This window comes from Neolamprologus multifasciatus, chromosome 14, assembly GCF_963576455.1.
Source record: "Neolamprologus multifasciatus chromosome 14, fNeoMul1.2, whole genome shotgun sequence".
Classification (NCBI taxonomy): Eukaryota; Metazoa; Chordata; class Actinopteri; order Cichliformes; family Cichlidae; genus Neolamprologus; species Neolamprologus multifasciatus.
Genome location: NC_140452.1, coordinates 39,772,261 through 39,792,202, shown reverse-complemented (window position 1 = coordinate 39,792,202; position 19,942 = coordinate 39,772,261). Strand labels below are relative to the sequence as shown.

General features: G+C 40.0%; 2 protein-coding genes across 2 annotated transcripts in view; both read right to left on the bottom strand.

Moving 5' to 3' along the window:
* Positions 1-2,453, bottom strand: part of nlk2 (nemo-like kinase, type 2) — a 52,091-nt gene extending 49,638 nt beyond the window's left edge. Inside the window, exon 1 of the mRNA XM_085130767.1 lies at positions 688-2,453. Coding sequence (XP_084986893.1) covers positions 688-1,160 — 473 coding nt within the window. The 5' untranslated portion in view covers positions 1,161-2,453. The remainder of the gene's footprint in view (positions 1-687) is intronic.
* An 8,825-nt stretch (positions 2,454-11,278) lies between these two features.
* The window catches only part of ngef (neuronal guanine nucleotide exchange factor), a 50,139-nt gene continuing 41,475 nt past the window's right edge, over positions 11,279-19,942 (bottom strand). The window contains exons 11-15 of the mRNA XM_085130385.1: positions 19,039-19,196; positions 15,522-15,680; positions 14,821-14,900; positions 14,636-14,740; positions 11,279-14,502 (exon numbers count right to left, since the gene is read on the bottom strand). Of these exons, the coding sequence (XP_084986511.1) occupies positions 14,288-14,502; positions 14,636-14,740; positions 14,821-14,900; positions 15,522-15,680; positions 19,039-19,196 (717 nt within the window). The 3' untranslated portion in view covers positions 11,279-14,287. The remainder of the gene's footprint in view (positions 14,503-14,635; positions 14,741-14,820; positions 14,901-15,521; positions 15,681-19,038; positions 19,197-19,942) is intronic.

Here is a 19,942-nt window from a genome sequence, read left to right as displayed (position 1 = left end):
ACTACACACGCACTCACACTTCAGTGGATGCCTCGGGGAAAATGACTAACGTTCCAGTTAGTAGATGACCTGCTCTACCTGCTGTACTACAGCCACCCACAGTTATCACTGCCAACGTCAGGCTTCTCTTCAGTGCAGAATGCAGGTGAAATTATTACGTTGGTGTTCTGGGCCAAGACATTCTGACGTTAGTGATAAATTTAAGTCCATAATGCTGCTTACAATCTTCCATGGGACAAACATTCACATTATTAAAAACTCAAGAAGCCCATTTTCTGACACTTTTATCGAGTCAAACTAAGATTACTAACACCAAGACACCAACTGGAAATTTCCTCGAATTATCCCCGGACTTCAGGACATGTGTTGTCTTTGATCATTAGTACTCATTACGCATAATACAATTAGTCTTTGTAAACAATATACAAAAAGTCATGAAAAAAAACTGTAAACATTTACTCACGTGCAAATGTTTACAAAACAAAAACACTTAGCAGAAGTCAGTGTAAATGACAACAGGCTCAAGTTTAGAGACTATGGGTTGAGACAGAAAAGAAAAAAAGAAAAGAAAAAACACTGTTGCTGGAGAGGGATGCGAAACACTAATAAACGACTTTAAGCTATGGCGTGTTAGTAGTATTAGTGGATACAGAGATACATTATGAGCGCGCAGTGCACTGCACTTACCAGACAACTCCAAACGCCCCGTAGCCGATGGGTCTGTCAGGCTCAATATCCAGCTGCTGCTGTAAATGGTGCGTGTGTTGCTGCTGCTGATGGTGGTGGTGGTGGTGAGCTTTGACAGCGGCTGCTGCAGCCGCTTGGACCTGTGCGGGAGCCGCGGCCGCCGCCGGCCCGGGAGCTTGCCCGGGGGCTGGAGACGGAAAGTAGGGCTGCTGCTGTCCGGGGTTTAGCATCACCGCCGCAGCGGCAGCCGTTGATGTGTGCTGCTGGACCGTGTGCACAGCAGCGGCTGAGCCTGGGTGCTGTAAGTGGTGCTGGCCCGCGTGGTGGTGGTGGTGATGCATGTGGGGAGGCGGTAGGTGCTGGAGCTGGTGGTGGTGGTGATGGGGGTGATGGGCAGCTACTGCTGAGGAGCCACCGTTGTAAGCAGCCATCATTTTTGTAACATTTGCAGCAGTTGTACCGCAAAGAGCCATCCAATGATACTTAAATGCCTCCTTTTCAAACTGCTTCTCAAAATGATACTAATGGCAACCAGACAGCAACCCCACGGTTAATACAACTTATGGCAAACATAGAGAAAATATATTTTGTCCTTTAAGCGTCCAAAGTCAATCACTTTGACAGAAATTATCCGATATCTGGTATGGCGTTTTAGCATAATACTAACTAGGCTCTGCCCCACTTCCCCTAAATTAATTTTCTATTAGGTACACCATTAGACTACTGAAGTCTGAAACTAGTGACGGAGAGCATATTATGGGCAATGGACCACCCAAACATACAATCTATGCAGCTTTAACAGTGCCACTGCTGTCAGTGACAAACCGAAAATATTCAATAGAAAAAAAAAACTTATATGCACTTCACAGAGACGGTTCTACCTCTCCTCCTGGGAAAAATTCACCTTCCCCTCTTAATAAAACAGTGCGATCTAAAGCAGGTCACATGGGAAGCAGAGCATTCATCTTATAAGTGTTCCAAGTTTGCCACACACTCGGGTCTGGCGCCGTTGCTTTTCTCACCACACGGCTTAAAATCGCATCTGTTATTCCAAACTGAATTCTCCTTCAGATGTGTGCACAGGCCAGACAGCTACTCTGATGGCAGAGGTAATCTCAGAGTCGTAATTAACGCTGCTGATCCGGTGCAGAGGAGGTGTAACCCAGCCAAGGCTACAATACAGCAGCGCAGAGAGGCAGGCAGGCCCGGGCCTCGGCAATCCACCCTATTCACATATTATTATAGCAATTCACCGAGCCGCGTGCTTCCAAAGAAACCCCCATCAGTTTGACAGGGTGACGAAGCTTCGACCATGACTCAAAACACGAGAAGAGAAATCCTCACAGACGGCTGGCAGACAAAGTAATTCCCCCATCGACAGCTTTGTGTGTGTATCTATATTCTACTCTGTCCTAATACGGCTCAGAAGCGCGCATCCAAACAGACTAACAAGTTAAATCCGTTTGTTGTGGGACAAAATCTACCGCCAGGAGCTAGACAGCCTTATTCAATCTGACAACTCAGAGCTAGCTAATGGGTATCTGTATCTCCACATAAAAACAGCAGTCCCTCCGTTGGTTCCGCTGGGCCTTGACGCTGTCAGTTGAGGAAAAAAACGTCACTCGGCTGATCCTCTACACTTCAAGCTCACGACGCTTATGTGACATGATAAAAGTATTGGTCACGAGGTAACTGAAATGAGCTGTTCATCCAACATGGTGAACAAAACCTTAGCCGCTCAGCGCTGAGATTAGGCAGGGTAGCCAACCAATCGTCTTCCGCACGGCAATGACGTAATTGTAACCTCCTTGATTGTCACAACGAGCAGCCAGTGGCGCGTGTTAGCTGGGGTGACAGCGGGGTTGATAGCTGACCGAAAAGCCCAATGATCTCCACATAGATGCAGTGAAAAACACTCACTTCATTGCAGGAAAATATTCAGAATCCAAACCAGGGATTAAAATTAACTGATTGAATTGAAAATAATTTTAAAATAATAAAATATGATATGACTTCAGACTTACTACTTCTCTATACAAAGGACACTGCTCCGTAAAAGAAAAGAAAAAAAAGTGGATTTCTAGTTAATGATGCATTATATGCCTGAAAGCAGCTTCACAGGTTCTGTACCCTTGCCCAGATCTGTCTTGACCTGTGGTCAATTTTGAATGTCATGTCAAAGGATGTGAATACTGGATGTAAGATGTGCATATATGATGATACATATAGATATCATAATAATTTCTAATATTTGCAAGAATAGTAAACTTTTTGTCTTCATTTTCTTGGGGGGGTGAGGGGGTATTATTTGTAGAATTTTTAGGTGAAAAATAAATTGAATACATTTTGGACTAAAGCTGTAACAAACAAAAAATTGAAGCACTCTATAGTCTATGAGACAATAATAATAATGAACTTATTAAGAACCCAGCTGTGAATAAACATTCATTTACTTTGTAATGCAGTTCTTTTCTCACACCCAACAATCAAATGACCCCTTTGAACAACTGCTGACAGTGGGAAGGAAAAACTAATTTTTGACAGGAAGAAACCTCAAGGAGAACCAGACTTGGCGGCTAACTGCTGTGACTGATGAGGGGAGGAAGACAGGACAAAGACAACTCGAGTTTTTTACTGCACTGTACAGGCAAGTAATTCTTTTAACTGGGTATATGTGATTAGGAAGCAGCTAACTTTCAAAAATAAAAGCATGCAAACATAAACAGTCTCTTAAACACGCCTCTCTGCAGCTTCTCTCCTCCTTCTACACCCCCCCACCCCAAAAAAAACAAACCCCAAACCCATCTCCATAGAGACTGTGTCAGCTCCCAAACAGACAAAAAACAAACTAAAAACCAGCAATAAACAATTTAAACATAAAAAATCAAAAAGAAAAAACAATACAGTATCCACATCTGAACCAAAGAGTAAAACAGTGAAATGTGGATTATTAAATAGTAGGTCTCTCTCCTCCAAGTCTCTGTTAGTACATGACTTAATAATTGATCAACAAATCGATTTACTTTGCCTTACAGAAACCTGGTTAAAGCCGGATGATTATGTTAGTTTAAATGAATCAACACCCCCGAGTCATTCTAACTACCAGAAACCTCGAAGCACAGGCCGAGGGGGCGGTGTGGCAGCAATTTTTCACACCAGCCTATTAATTAATGAAAGACCAAGACAGACTTTTAATTAATTTCAAAGCCTGATGCTTAGCCTTGTCCACCCCAGTTGTAAAACTCAGAAACCAGTCTTGTTATCATCTATTGTCCACCTGGGCCTTACACAGAGTTTCTGTCTGATTTCTCAGACTTTTTATCTGATTTAGTTCTCAGCTCAGATAAAATAATTATTGTGGGTGATGTAGATGCTAAAAATGACAGCCTCAACATGGCATTTAATCTGTTATTAGACTCAATTGGCTTCTCTCAAACTGTAAAAGAACCCACCCTTACCACTTTAATCACACTCTAGATCTTGTTTTAACATATGGCATAGAAACTGAACATTTAACAGTGTTTCCTGAAAACCCTCTCCTGTCTGATCATTTCCTGATAACATTTAAATGGTAAATGGACTGATTCTTATATAGCGCTTTTCTACTCTCCCGGAGTACTCAAAGTGCTCTATACAACACGCCACATTCACCCAGTCACACCCCTTCTCACAAGCACTACCTCTATACTGAGTGCTTTCTAACTACACTCACACACATTCATACTCCGATGGAGGCATCGGAGAGCAACTTGGGGTTAGTATCTTGCCCAAGGATACTTGCCATGCAGACTGGAGGAGCCTGGGATCAAACCTCCAACCTTCCGATCAGCAGGTGACCTGCTCTACCTCCTGAGCTACAGCCACCCCAAATTACATTTACAATAATTGATTACACAGCAGTGGAGAGTAGACTTTATCACAGTAGATGTCTTTCTGAAAGCGCTGTAACTAAGTTTTAGAATATAATCCACCCACTGTTATCATCTTCAATGCCCTGTACCAACATAGAGCAGAGCAGCTATCTGAACGCTACTCCAACAGAGGTCGATTATCTTGTTAATAATTTCACCTCCTCACTACGTACGACTCTGGATACTGTAGCTCCTGTGAAAACTAAGGCCTCAAATCAGAAGTACCTGACTCCGTGGTATAATTCTCAAACACGTACCCTAAAGCAGATGACTCGTAAGCGGGAGAGGAAATGGCGTGTCACAAATTTAGAGGATCATCATTTAGCCTGGAGAAATAGTTTGTTGCTTTATAAGAAAGCCCTCCGCAAAGCCAGAACAGCTTACTACTCATCACTGATTGAAGAAAATAAGAACAACCCCAGGTTTCTCTTCAGCACTGTAGCCAGGCTGACAAAAAGTCAGAGCTCTTTTGAGCCAACCATCCCTTTAACGTTACCTAGTAATGACTTCATGAACTTCTTCACAAATAAAATTTTAATCATTAGAGAAAAAATTACCAATAATCATCCTACAGATGTAATATTATCTACAGCTACTCTTAGTACCATTGATGTTAAGTTAGACTCGTTTTCTCCAATTGATCTTTCTGAGTTAACTTCAATAATTTCTTCCTCCAAACCATCAACGTGTCTCTTAGACCCCATTCCTACAAAACTGCTCAAAGAAGTCCTGCCATTGATTAATTCTTCGATCTTAAATATGATCAACCTATCTCTAATAATCGGCTATGTACCACAGGCCTTCAAGCTGGCTGTAGTTAAACCTTTACTTAAAAAGCCATCTCTAGACCCAGCAGTCTTAGCTAATTATAGGCCAATCTCCAACCTTCCTTTCATCTCAAAAATCCTTGAAAGAGTAGTTGTCAAACAGCTAACAGATCATCTGCAGAGGAATGGCTTTTTTGAAGAGTTTCAGTCAGGTTTCAGAGTTCATCACAGCACAGAAACAGCTTTAGTGAAGGTTACAAATGATCTTCTTATGGCCTCTGACAGTGGACTCATCTCTGTGCTTGTAGTGCTAGACCTCAGTGCAGCGTTCGATACTGTCGACCATAATATCCTATTAGAGCGATTAGAACATGCTGTAGGTATTACAGGTACTGTGCTGCAGTGGTTTGTATCATATCTATCTAATAGACTCCAATTTGTGCATGTAAATGGAGAGTCCTCTTCACATGCTGAGGTTAATTATGGAGTTCCACAGGGTTCAGTGCTAGGACCAATTCTGTTTACATTATACATGCTTCCCCTAGGCAGCATCATTAGAAGACATAGCATACATTTTCACTGCTATGCAGATGACACCCAGCTCTATCTGTCCATGAAGCCAGATAACACACACCAATTAGTTGAACTGCAGGAATGTCTTAAAGACATAAAGACCTGGATGGCCGCTAACTTTCTGCTTCTTAATTCAGATAAAACTGAGGTTATTGTACTCGGCCCTGAAAATTGTAGAAATATGGTGTCTAACCAGATTGTTACTCTGGATGGCATTACCTTGGCCTCCAGTAACACTGTGAGGAACCTTGGAGTCATTTTTGACCAGGATATGTCCTTCAACGCACATATTAAACAAATATGTAAGACTGCTTTCTTCCATTTGTGCAACATCTCTAAAGTTAGAAATATCCTGTCTCAGAGTGATGCTGAAAAACTAGTTCATGCATTTATTACTTCCAGGCTGGACGACTGTAATTCATTATTATCAGGATGTCCAAAAAACTCACTGAAAAGCCTTCAGCTAATCCAAAATGCTGCAGCAAGAGTACTGACAGGGACTAGAAAGAGAGAGCATATTTCTCCTGTTTTGGCTTCCCTTCATTGGCTTCCTGTTAAATCCAGAATTGAATTCAAAATCTTGCTCCTCACATACAAGGTCTTAAATAATCAGGCCCCATCTTATCTTAATGACCTTGTAGTACCATATCACCCTATTAGAGCACTTCGCTCTCGCTCTGCAGGCCTACTTGTTGTTCCTAGAGTATTTAAAAGTAGAATGGGAGGGAGAGCCTTCAGTTTTCAGGCCCCTCTTCTGTGGAACCAGCTTGCAGTTTGGATTCGGGAGACAGACACTATCTCTACTTTTAAGATTAGGCTTCAAACTTTCCTTTTTGCTAAAGCATATAGTTAGGGCTGGACCAGGTGACCCTGTATCCTCCCTTAGTTATGCTGCAATAGACGTAGGCTGCCGGGGATCCAGTTAACTCTGTCAAATGCCTTTTCTGCATCAAGAGACAATATTATGGTTTGGAGCCTTGATCTTCTTCATACCTGCTTCATGCCCAGGAGGATGGGGCTTTGGCTCTCCACACCCTCTAGCCTCTAGCAGATCATCATATGAAGGAACCTTTTAAATACAAGCTCGCTCATGCTCACAGGTGTACACACGGGTGCTCACACACACAAACTACACCCTTTTTGGCTCCTACCTCAAAGCACACTGTGCGCTGTCGATCTTATGTGCTGCACAATAATATTTAATATTTAGTATTTACTGTTATATTCACATAGATCATCGCGATGATGTTGTTTATTATATTGCTCTCTTTTTTGCTTGTTTTCTCTTTTTTCTTTCTCAACAGGTGATCCAGGTGATTGATATATGTATTTTTTGTCTGTTTGTTTTGTTTGTTTTTGGTTTTTGCCCTTTATCACCGTCCCTCTTCCCCGCTCTTTTTCTTTCCCTCTTTCTTTCTCCCTTTTCTTTTCCCCAGTCAAGTCTGTCCCGTGTTCACCAAATGAAAATAAAATAAACAATAAAAGCAAAGGTGAATCAAATAGACCAATACGGCAAGGTTGGGATGGTCCATTTGGTCAAGTAAATCCGTTGGGCATCTTTCTTTGCCTTTAGACAACAATTCTGATGGCAAAAGAACCAAACGGGACAGGCAAAAAAAAATAAAAAATACATATATATATATATATATATATATATATATATATATATATATACACATACACACACAAAACACCCAAAAACAATACAAAATCCCATCAACCAGTAAATTGAGTCCACTATCCAACTCAAGTTACTCCTATGAGCTATAATCCCAGTTTATAGGAGTTGCTTGAGTTCATTCACAAAACAAAGACAAAGAATCCACTCCAGGATTTTTTTTCTCACTTCCTTCCCTGTTCCTTCAAAACAGTCACACACATGAAACTCTTTACTTTGGGTTTCCAGCCACCATAAAGCAAAACAAGGAAGTGAGCCCAGTTAAGGCCCAGTTAGGTTAACTGGTTTTTATATTAACTGGTTAGACTTGTTTACATATTTCACTCTCTGTGGTGCAGATGTTACATCTGCAGATTTGTCATTTTCACTGAATGGTGTCATGTGGTTTGACAAAATTAAAAACCTCCGCAACAAATAATATTAGCCTCAGATAACAATGAAATTATTTTAATAAAAAAATGTGACTATCAAGTTATCCACCTGGTCTCTTACCCCTGTCTTTCTATAACATAAATAACGAGCTGACATTTTCACCAATCAGCTAGACCAGGGGTAGGCAATTCCAGGCCTCGAGGGCCGGTGTCCTGCAGGTTTTAGATCTCACCTTGGGTCAACACACCTGAATCACATGATTAGTTCATTACCAGGCCTCTGGAGAACTTCAGGACATGTTGAGGAGCTAATTTAGCCATTTAAATCAGCTGTGTTGGTTCAAGGACACGTGTAAAACCTGCAGGGACACCGGCCCTCGAGGCCTGGAGTTGCCCACCCCTGAGCTAGACAAACCCTCAAGTTTACTGTATACATCGTGTTCACCTGTCAGCTGTTTAACACCTACTGCTGATTTGGAAACCACACCCACAGTCGATGGTCATTGTGAAAAATAAGTCATGTTTATATAATCAATCCCAGGTGTTATGGGGAACATCATGGGAAAATGTCAACCATCGCCATTGCTGAATAAGTGTACTTGTAATATTTTATTATAAGTTTATTCAATAAATGAGTTCAGGTTACTGAGAATTTAATTTGGAGAATAAGAGTTGTTTTAGCAAATCTCTACAGCCACCTCAGACAATAAATGTTGTTTTTTTTTGTTTGTTTTTAAAATAATCCTAATCTTCTAATAATCTTTAGCCCTTTATTTATTTATTACCTGTAAATAATCATAGGAAAAAAGACTTGGTCTGAATAGTGTCAGCCAATGATTTTTGGGAAGTGTTTATTACCCTCTGTGTAGCTTACCTGTTCTCACTAGTGGCCCCTAAGTACACTGCACCCAGGCAGTAGGAGAGCATGCTCTCCACTGAGGAGCAGTGCTGCCAGCAGCAGCTTCCATCCAGGTTATTTTTCCTCAGGACATGGAGGAAGTGCAGCCACTGCTGGGTTTTCTTTACCAGGGTATTGGTGTTGTGGGTCCAGGTGAGATCAGCAGAGAAGTGGGTGCCCCGAAACCTGAAGGTGGAGGCAGATTCCAACTTTTCTCCATTTATGATGAGAGTGGATCTGTCTGTGCCTCCTGACATCCATGAGAAGTTCTTTCATTTTAAGGACTTTCAGCTTCAGATTGTTTTCTGGTGACAAATTCTGTACCTCCTCCATGCCTGTGCAGAGGGGGTGGCAGAAGGGGTTTGAGCACCTGCCCCTTTCCAGAAGGGTGCCCTAAGTGCCCTTTTCTTGAGGCATTTATTTATTTATTTATTTTTAATGTGTGTGTGCGTATGCAGTCCTGCCTGTACCCCTCAACAATAACATTTTATTATTAATTACAATTTTGCTAAATAAAAGGATCTGGCTTGTGTTAGTCACATGACGACCATTAACCAATGCTCATCCTTGAGCAAGCGTGCTCTGCCATCAAGGGTGAACAAGCTCACAACGACCATACACATTTTTTGCTGTTTTCAAACATGAAAATTGTGAAAAAATTATGATAACTATGAAAAAACTGTGACAACTATGGTGAGCATAACAGATGACCTGACAGTGAACAAAGGAAAACAGAGGACTTAATACACACAGGAGGTGATCAGGGGAAGTGGGAAGACATGGGGAAACAGCTGACTGAAATAAACATAATGACACCACAGGGGAGGTGAACCTCTGGAATATTATCAAGAATTTGGAGACTACTGCTCAATTCCAGGTTCTTAAACATCATTGTCTCCAGTGTGGGTAGGAGTGTCCCACGAAACGTGTTGTCCTCTCCCTGAAGAATGTCGAGGGCCACTGTAAATGGCCTCATGACAGTGCAGTACTCCCTTTAGGACTCATGTTCCCGCTCTGTCATGGCTGTCAACCCAAACTTGGAGAAGATGGTGTTCAGCTCAACCAGAGAAATCTCTCAGATTTTAGCCATGGAGTCATAAAATGAATTCCATCTGGTAGTGCAAGGAACTAGCAGTTTCTTTCTAACAATGCCATCCACTGTCTCTGCGGCCACTTTTGAATGACTGGCCTTGTTCCATAACCCTGTGCACTTTGTGGTAGCACTTCTATATACCACTTTTACTTCTGGTCGTGATAGTAACTGCTTATCAACATCATTTCAAGAAACAAGGTTTAATGTGTGTGATGCACATCTCTGATGTGGTCGCAAAGTGATCACCACACCAACATTATCATCATTGTCATTATCACCAAAAGTTCACAGAAGTTGCCTCATCCTCATCATTCTTAGAGTCATCCTCCTCAACTGGCTGGTACTTTTTGAAGGCCTTGACAAAATTAAGGCCATTGTCCATCACAGTTGATGTTATTTTGTGGGATATGCCGTAGTGTGAGTGAATCTTGTCCAACTCAACAGCAATATTATGTAATTTTACACCAAAATCGCTTTTATTATTTGCTGTACAGATGTTTGGTGACTAGTTTTGTTGAAGCATGTGACGTTGAGAGGTGCTTCATAAGATTCAAATTGCTTACAACTTCTGTGTAGAACTTCAAGGTGAAATAAGTGAACTGAATCCACTTATGAATAGAGATGGACCGATCCGATATTACGTATTGGTATCGGTCCGATACTGACCCAAATTACTGGATCGGATATCGGCGAGAAATAAAAAATGTAATCCGATCCATTAAATATCAAAAAAGCACCTCACAAAACTTGCTACACGGAGTAACTCGGCTCACGTCGCAGCAGTGTGCATCACGTGATAGAGCCGCTGTGTGTATTTATAGCCTCGCTACCAAACCAGCATTTCATCTCCGAGGAAGTTTTCCCAGAGAGAAGTAAAGCAAGTGTGTAAGTTCATCTCTGAATGTTTGTAAAGCATTCCCATGTTAAGCTTAACAACAGATATATGGAGCGACTGCCTCTCTCTCTCTCTCTCTCTCTCTCTCTCTCCTGCTGCTACTTCAATCGTGAAACTGCTTAATGATCAGCTGATCGGCTTTTCTGTCGCGAGTCTGTCTCTCTTCTTTGTTTTTGGCCCACTTTGCACCAGAAAGAGGAAACCAGCGGCTGAACAACAGCAGCATGTTTAAGCTTGATAAGCTGTTGTTAGAATTTATTTAATATTACTTTCTAGACCAGGATCGTTTTCTACGTAGCTGACGGCTGGTAACTGTGCAGGGGCGGATCTAGCAAAGTTTAGCCAGGGGGGCCGATAGGGCATGAACAGGGAAAAGGGGGCACAAAGACATACTTTTCTTTCTTGTTCTCATTTAAAATGTCTAGCTTTTAATAAATAATTATCTGACTCTTACACCCAAAGTTTTAATCTGATGTAAAATACATAGAAGTCCATTACTGTATATAGTAACTGTTAAGTCTAATATACCCTAGTAAGCTATAGTACTTTTTCCTTTGGGAAGATACCATCTGTGCAGTCTGCAATTCTGTTGAAGAAAGATGTTGAATCTATTTAATTATTCTTGAAAAATAATTTCTTTCTGTGCATTTTCCCCCTGCATCAAATTTAATTTGATTACATCGATTAAGCATCATGAGCTGGAGGGTGGGGGGTGGTTCCCTATTTTTTTTTTTGCTGGGAGTTTGCAACCCTATTAGTTAGGTTGCTTGATATTTCTGCTAAGTACTCTTTAAAATACCAGAATAGGGAGGATGGAGCAGGTTTACGTTTATTAGATTGATCAGTGTTGCTGAACTATGAAATATTTTGGGCGCAGTGTATTTTTTACATACAGGTATAACAGAATAGCTTTAGTGTTGTTATTTATTTAAACTTGAGTATAAACTTATACAAAATGCAGCAAGATATTAAAAAAAACGTTTTATTGATTAAAAAACACTATATCGGATTCATATCGGTATCGGCAGATATCCAAATTTATGATATCGGTATCGGTATCGGACATAAAAAAGTGGTATCGTGCCATCTCTACTTATGAATAAGGCTGAAAACTGACAAAATCTGGAAGATGTGAACTGCTGTGAATGTTATATTTCCCTGTAAGTTCTTGTTTCCTCAGAACCAGGCAGTCAGTGATGGGAAAAGTGACGTTAAAATAAACGGCATTACTAACACTGTTACTTTTTTTAGTAATGGGTAATCTAACTAATTACTTTTTCTATCATTACAAGGCAAATGTGGTGCAGGCGCTCAATCAACAGAAGCCCCCAACCTGTTCACATCATTTTGTTCTTCCCCACTCGGTAAAACACCAACCGATATTGTTTTGAGATGTGAAGTTAGAGACACCAGCAACCACTGTTAGTTTTCTTCCAGGAGCCAGACCAGGCGACACAGAAGGAACCCTGAAACTGCTGCCTAAGGATGAATATGTTTTTTCAGCCACTGTCGTTTCCCTCTCTTCTTAGATTGCCTGAGATCTTCAGCCTGATTAGCTCCTATGCCTTGTTATTTTTGCATTGTGATTTACACTGTAAATAAATATTTCAAAGAAGTGTGTGATTAACTCTAAAGCCTAACCTTTTGCTGGCATCAGACAGGTATTTGCAAAGTTTAACTAAGCATCTGTAACTACTGTAACTCCTGAACCATTTGCTCAATTGGGAGAATTCCAACACGTTCTGGAAACAGCACGGGTCCATCTCTGTGACACATGACAATGGCTGCAAGTGCAAGAATGCAACCAGAGAGTGGAAAAAAAAAACCAAAAAGGATTTTTAATATTTTCTAAACCAATTATATTTTCTACTCTAAGCACGCCATTAGTTCCACTGGCATATATCAAATCAACAAGGGCTTCTGGAAGTGTGTATTGTTCCTTGCAATGGGTAGACAAAAACAAACTTTCAGATATCTAAATTCAGTTGATATCAGCAAGTTTCACACATCTGTTTTTATTAACATTAGTATACATCTTACAAATTGCTAATTGTAATCCTTTAGATCCAAGGTTGAAAATGCTTCATTACTGTGCACAAACATTATATTATAACAGAATTTTGGAGTCATGCATAGTGAATAGCTGTACATAGTTACATTCTAGACAGTTAATTTAAAATTAATTGCGTTTGCTTTTTTTTTTTTTACCCTTTTGTGTTTGTTTTCATGAAATTTTGTGTTTTATGTGCTATTTCACACCGAATAGTTTTTTCTTTGACAGCAAACAAGAGTTGCAGCTTGAGGTTATTGTGGTAGACCAGAAATCAGGAGAAAATCAGGAGAACTGTGTGTGTTCAACACACACTAGAAACAAAATAGCCCCTTTTTGTACAACAAAAGCCATGCAATTACTTGTATTTGTACATATATATATATATATATATATATATATATATATATATATATATATATATATATATATATATATATATATATATATATACATTTAAAGTGCAGAAAAGGTTTATCACAATTATAGTACAGGTCTGCAACGTATCAAGCAGATAATGATGGTTATAGAGAAATGGAGAGCAGCAGAGTGGTCTTGACATACAAATCACTGGCAATGTTGTAATCAGAAGTTGTCAAATTTCTTGTTCATTGGTTGTCAGTCTAAAGAGGGTAGAGCTTATTGTATGTGAAACTTTCTGAGTACATTTTAGTTCTTGAATGCATTCTGTTGAACTCATTAAACTGAAGTCAGCATTAGGTCCTCCTTCTTGGTTGCTGATACAAGATTTAATTTAATAATTGAAAACTTCATTACTTTATAATATACAGTGATAGAAAACAATTGACTGTGTTTCACCCTGTGTTTGTGCTTGACCGCCAAAGAGAAACAAAACAAAGCGTTCTTTGTTTTTATTGTTATAGTTTCCGTAAATTCTGTAAATTGATAAAGATCTTTTCATCATTTTGTCCATTTGTAGTGTGTTGGGTCTTTTTATGTAAGTGTAATGAAAGTAACTTTATAATGAAATGACTACAGCGTTACAGTTTTAAAACCTTCTCAATAAGGGGGTTTGACAACATTTAACTTATTAATCCATTGCACACAAATGTGCGGTCCTGCAAACACATGTAAACATTTATGCAATATGAAGCATTTCTTGCACCAGTTGTACATGGTGAGTTTTAGTTTTAGTTTTATCTGCCTTGCTTGCCCTGAAACAATATCACTGGTTTGAGTTTTTGACTCAAGTACTATATTTTTTTTCCCTTTTCACGCTACAATTGTGGAGTTTCAAAATTATTTATTGTTGTGAGGGCATATGATGCAATTGTCTAAAAATAAAGTTACATTACTGTTATAAATTAACTGCTATTCTTCACTGCTGCCCCCATTTGATTAGTTCATGATTTGGAGAAGATGGAGCCTTTTGGTGCATGTCTTCCTGCCCTTACGCCAATCTTGGCTCCAGCATGAAGGCCACCTTCATGGGCCTGTTGGATCCTGATGGCTTCTCTCAAGTTCTGAGCTCGGACTTCCTTGTTCTGGATTTCCTCTGCTACTCGACTAGGGAACCATCCCCTTTCACCATCATGGAGCCGTTCACCCATCATCCAGCCTGGAATAAAGAAGACCAGACCCAAGGTGACCAAAGACAAAATTACAGAAAATAATGCAGAAACCAAAACGTATCAGGTAGAAAAAGCAATTGTTTTTGATAACAAACATAAGCAGATTTTGTATCTACACACCATCATCTGTTCTCTCTAGGAGGTTCAGAACATCAGCCATTTCAGTAGAGAGTTCATCTGGTTCCTGAGCTGAGTATGACTGAATACACTGCACCTGTGGAGAATCTGATAAAAGTCATAGACAACTTAAATTCATGTCTACACAGACAAAGAAATTCACTTGTGGGTTCTGTATTCTGTCTCACCTGGTTGGTGGGCACTAGTAGACATAAAGCGTGTGCGCCGGTTAGGAGTGAGTGCACATATCCATCGAAGCTTATCACTCCTGCCCACATGATAGTACTGATTAATAATCATTTAAAGAAAACAGACTACCACATTGCTTTATGGTATTTTCACCTTTTTTGCAAGCAGACAGTCCATATAAAACAGTTTAAACCTGTAAGATCCAAGCCAATGCCATGACTCCTTCCATAGAGGGAATCGTAGAACGTGATTTCTTGGACCATACTTGGAGCATGATTATTCCTGCTCCCCACTGACCTGCACTTACTCTGCATTTAATGATCCAGGCAAATGTACACTTTAGTTTGTCTCAGTAGTTCAGCCTATCAATATCATGACTTGTTTCCTACATGAACTTATGGAAATTTCTTCAAACTACAATGAAGTTCATGATTTCACCCATTCTGTGGCATAACTGGAGACATTTCAGAAGTGCTAAAAAGCTTCAGAAGGACTAAATTGCTTTACTTAAACAATTTTGCAAAGTTTGCTCACATACAAAGGAAGGCCCAGTCCTTTAGGTTTCTTGACTGTCGCAAAATTTTTCTTGCCTTGTCATACTTTTCCTGTCTTTACACTGTATTTTACAAATAATGGAAATAGAAGACATGATAGAAACTGCTTAATGGAATCCTAAGAGGATTCCTCTCTGAATACTCACATACTGGAGGTCTTGAGCATATAGTTGACCTCACGCTCATCTTGGTTCTCAAGCAGCTTTAGATTAAAAACATTGGCCAGCTGCTGACCTTGGTCTTCAAGATCTTCTGTTCTCAACATGGCCCGTGTACAGGAGTCAATAACCTGGAACTTGTCCCCACTGGTAACAGTGTAACAGAATTAATATCCCCTGTTTTACAGAGCAACAGTAAAATGATCTGTTGTACTCTAAACATTTCGCAGTTTCCGCTTTATTTGGCACACTTTAGTAAAGTAGTCTAAACAGTAATCCTTAGTAAAGATAGCTTTTAGTTTTTAGTGAAGCTGTTTTAAACACATTATTTAATTTATCGTCAGTACAGTAGGAGGGAATATCAGTTTATTATATAATTATATAATTGACTAAACTAGCAAAAAAGGTAGACTAATTGACTAGTCTAAAACTAAGAAGCTAAGAAAATTTGAAAACCGTTTATGAATGATGCAAGCTGTTCAAAAATTCACAAAAATCACTTAAATAAGAGTTAAAATCTAAAATAACAAAACAATAACTCATCGATACATTTTCTTCCGCTTATCTGAAGTCTAGACTAGCTAATCTTAAACTAGCGTGTTGTAGGTTCGACCCTCCTGTTCCAGAAAGAAATTAGCAGGAGCACCAGAGGGGCAAAATACAAGCTACAACACAACGATCCAGTGGACATCAACATATATGCCCTACCAAGCACAGCCAAACAATTTACTACATGTATATCACACCACAAACATAACTAAGTGTCTTACTGAACATGATCCGGAATCAGAATCAGAATACCTTAATAATCCCTAAGGAAATTATGTTATGTTATGTTATGTTATGTTATGTTATGAATCCTACCATCCATGAGAAGGAAAAGGATCTCCATGTTACACTGTTCTTCACTTACATTTGGGATTTGCTTTTCCTCACTTCTGATAAGAAGTAATACAGTGAGTGACTTGAAATAAGAAAAAAGATCTCTAAAAAGTATGCCATCTCTTCCTTTTCTTTTTTTTCCAATGGGAGAAATGTCCAGATGAACAGAATCAACTTTTTTAGTGCCTTGAGGGAACTGTTGTTGTGATTTGGCGTTGTATGAATAAAATTCAATTGAATCTTTTGTTGTAAGCAGGGCAGTGATGATTTTTTCTCATCCTGTTACACCTTGTCCACATTCTTTGTCTGTACAAACAATGTGTACAAGGTGTATTTTGCTTGTGTTTTGGTTGTAAGCCTTACTGCTTCATCTTGCATGTGTTTGGTTCTGCGTTCTTTGTCTCACTGTATCCACAGGATAGCCCTCTCTCATGCTGACATTTTGGTGTTCAATCTGTTCACTGTGTCTTGCAATTGCATAGCTCTTGCTGCAGTTTCTCAAACACATCTTCATCTTCAACAATTATATCAATTCAATCTAAACATTTGGATATACAGTGGGGCAAAAAAGTATTTAGTCAGCCACCGATTGTGCAAGTTCCCCCACTTAAAATGATGACAGAGGTCAGTAATTTGCACCAGAGGTACATTTCAACTGTGAGAGACAGTATGTGAAAAAAAAATCCATGAATTCACATGGTAGGATTTGTAAAGAATTTATTCGTAAATCAGGGTGGAAAATAAGTATTTGGTCACCTCAAACAAGGAAAATCCCTGGCTCTCACAGACCTGTAACGTCTTCTGTAAGAAGCTTTTCTGTCCCCCACTCGTTACCTGTATGAATGGCACCTGTTTGACCTCATCATCTGTATAAAAGACACCTGTCCACAGCCTCAACCAGTCAGACTCCAAACTCCGCCATGGCCAAGACCAAAGAGCTTTCGAAGGACACCAGGAAAAGAATTGTAGACCTGCACCAGACTGGGAAGAGTGAATCTACAATAGGCAAGCAGCTTGGTGTGAAAAAATCAACTGTGGGAGCAATCATCAGAAAATGGAAGACATACAAGACCACTGATAATCTCCCTCGAGCTGGGGCTCCACGCAAGATCTCATCCCGTGGGGTCAAAATGATCATGAGAACGGTGAGCAAAGATCCCAGAACCACACGGGGGGACCTGGTGAATGACCTGCAGAGAGCTGGGACCAAAGTAACAAAGGTCACCATCAGTAACACACTACAACGGCAGGGAATCAAATCCCGCAGTGCCAGACGTGTTCCGCTGCTGAAGCCAGTGCATGTCCAGGCCCGTCTGAAGTTTGCCAGAGAGCACATGGATGATACAGCAGAGGATTGGGAGAATGTCATGTGGTCAGATGAAACCAAAGTAGAACTTTTTGGTATAAACTCAACTCGTCGTGTTTGGAGGAAGAAGAATACTGAGTTGCATCCCAAGAACACCATACCTACTGTGAAGCATGGGGGTGGAAACATCATGCTATGGGGCTGTTTTTCTGCCAAGGGGACAGGACGACTGATCCGTGTTAAAGACAGAATGAATGGGGCCAAGTATCGTGAGATTTTGAGCCAAAACCTCCTTCCATCAGTGAGAACTTTGAAGATGAAACGAGGCTGGGTCTTCCAACATGACAATGATCCAAAACACACCGCCCGGGCAACAAAGGAGTGGCTCCGTAAGAAGCATTTGAAAGTCCTGGAGTGGCCTAGCCAGTCTCCAGACCTCAACCCCATAGAAAATCTGTGGCGGGAGTTGAAAGTCCGTGTTGCTCGGCGACAGCCCCAAAACATCACTGCTCTTGAGAAGATCTGCATGGAGGAATGGGCCAAAATACCAGCTACTGTGTGTGCAAACCTGGTAAAGACCTATAGTAAACGTTTGACCTCTGTTATTGCCAACAAAGGTTATGTTACAAAGTATTGAGTTGTATTTTTGTTATTGACCAAATACTTATTTTCCACCCTGATTTACGAATAAATTCTTTACAAATCCTACCATGTGAATTCATGGATTTTTTTTTCACATTCTGTCTCTCACAGTTGAAGTGTACCTCTGGTGCAAATTACTGACCTCTGTCATCATTTTAAGTGGGGGAACTTGCACAATCGGTGGCTGACTAAATACTTTTTTGCCCCACTGTATGTTGGATATGTGTGTAAAATAATATTAAGCATGTAACATGTAATGTATTTTTTATGGTAATAAGGAGAGGCTCCACCAATCAGTAGAAAAAAATCCAATCAGGCAATTGGAAAACCTAATTGATTAACTTTAAAAATGTATAGATGTTCCCAATTAGGAAATTGAAGGACACACTTAATGTGTATATATTGTATAATTATTTATAGATTTTATAGACTTTATATATTGGTCTGGCTTGATGGGGGTCCGGGGTATACCCACACTCGGCTGTGGGTATACCCCGGATGTTTAATTTGGTTGATGAGATTTTTAAGAAGTGTTATATTTGACCAAGCAAATAAAGGTTTTTGTCAAAAGACTGAAATTCAGAACTGAACCTAAATCCATGTCAGGTGCCAATTAAATATCTATTCAAAAAATTGACAAAACTATTGTGTTAGAGTACTTTACTAAATGCTTACCTGGGTTTGGTGACCAGCAACAGATTATTGAAAAGGAACAGGTAGACAGGCTGGTAGAGCTTACGGCTTCGCATGGTCCTAGTACTCTTTGGTCCACCCATTTGCTGTACGTCGCCCTTCTTTAGCAACCAGCGCGAGTGGGAAATGATGGGCACAGACTACAAGGTTAAGAGAAATAACAAACAAAAAGGGGTACAGACTTACTGAACTGTTCCAAAACAGAATACATTTGGAAATTCAATGAACCTAGCAGTGGCCATTTACCCACAAGCAAAGAGCAAGCAGTTGCTTTGGGTGATATGGAAAACATCTCAGTCACAGAGATAAACACAACTGTTTATTAATTAATGTTTAATTAACAATGAGAATAATAGCCAGCTCAAGATGTCCACAAATCTAAATCAATTATCTGAAACAATACATTTTCTCTGTGTGTCAAAATGAAACAGGTACATGTTGGAACCAGAACTTGACCAGAATTCTCCTCAGACTTCTCATTTGCTGCATGTCTTGCAACAAATTAACAAATGAAGGTCAAACAGTTCTTGATCTCCGTTAGGTGTTTTCTTTGCTGCAATTTGAGCAAGAAAACCTAACTCCTGATGTTAAAAGGAGTCTGCTACTTGACCTCTGTGAAGCATTGATGATTAGGATGGTAATTGTATCCTCATTACCAGAAGTACCCTACCATTAAGACCATGTCTGATGAGGCTTTAGTGGACATGCATCTCTCTTCTCCTGTGTCAGGTCTCTGCTGAATGTTTTTTGTTTCCTATTTTTAAGGACATGACTTTTAGGTACTTTCAGGTACTGTTCATCTACTGCAGATCAGTTTTTATGCCACTTCTTCTTTTACCATCCACTTGCTAGTTTCCTCAAATTTCAAATGTGTTCCACATAATGC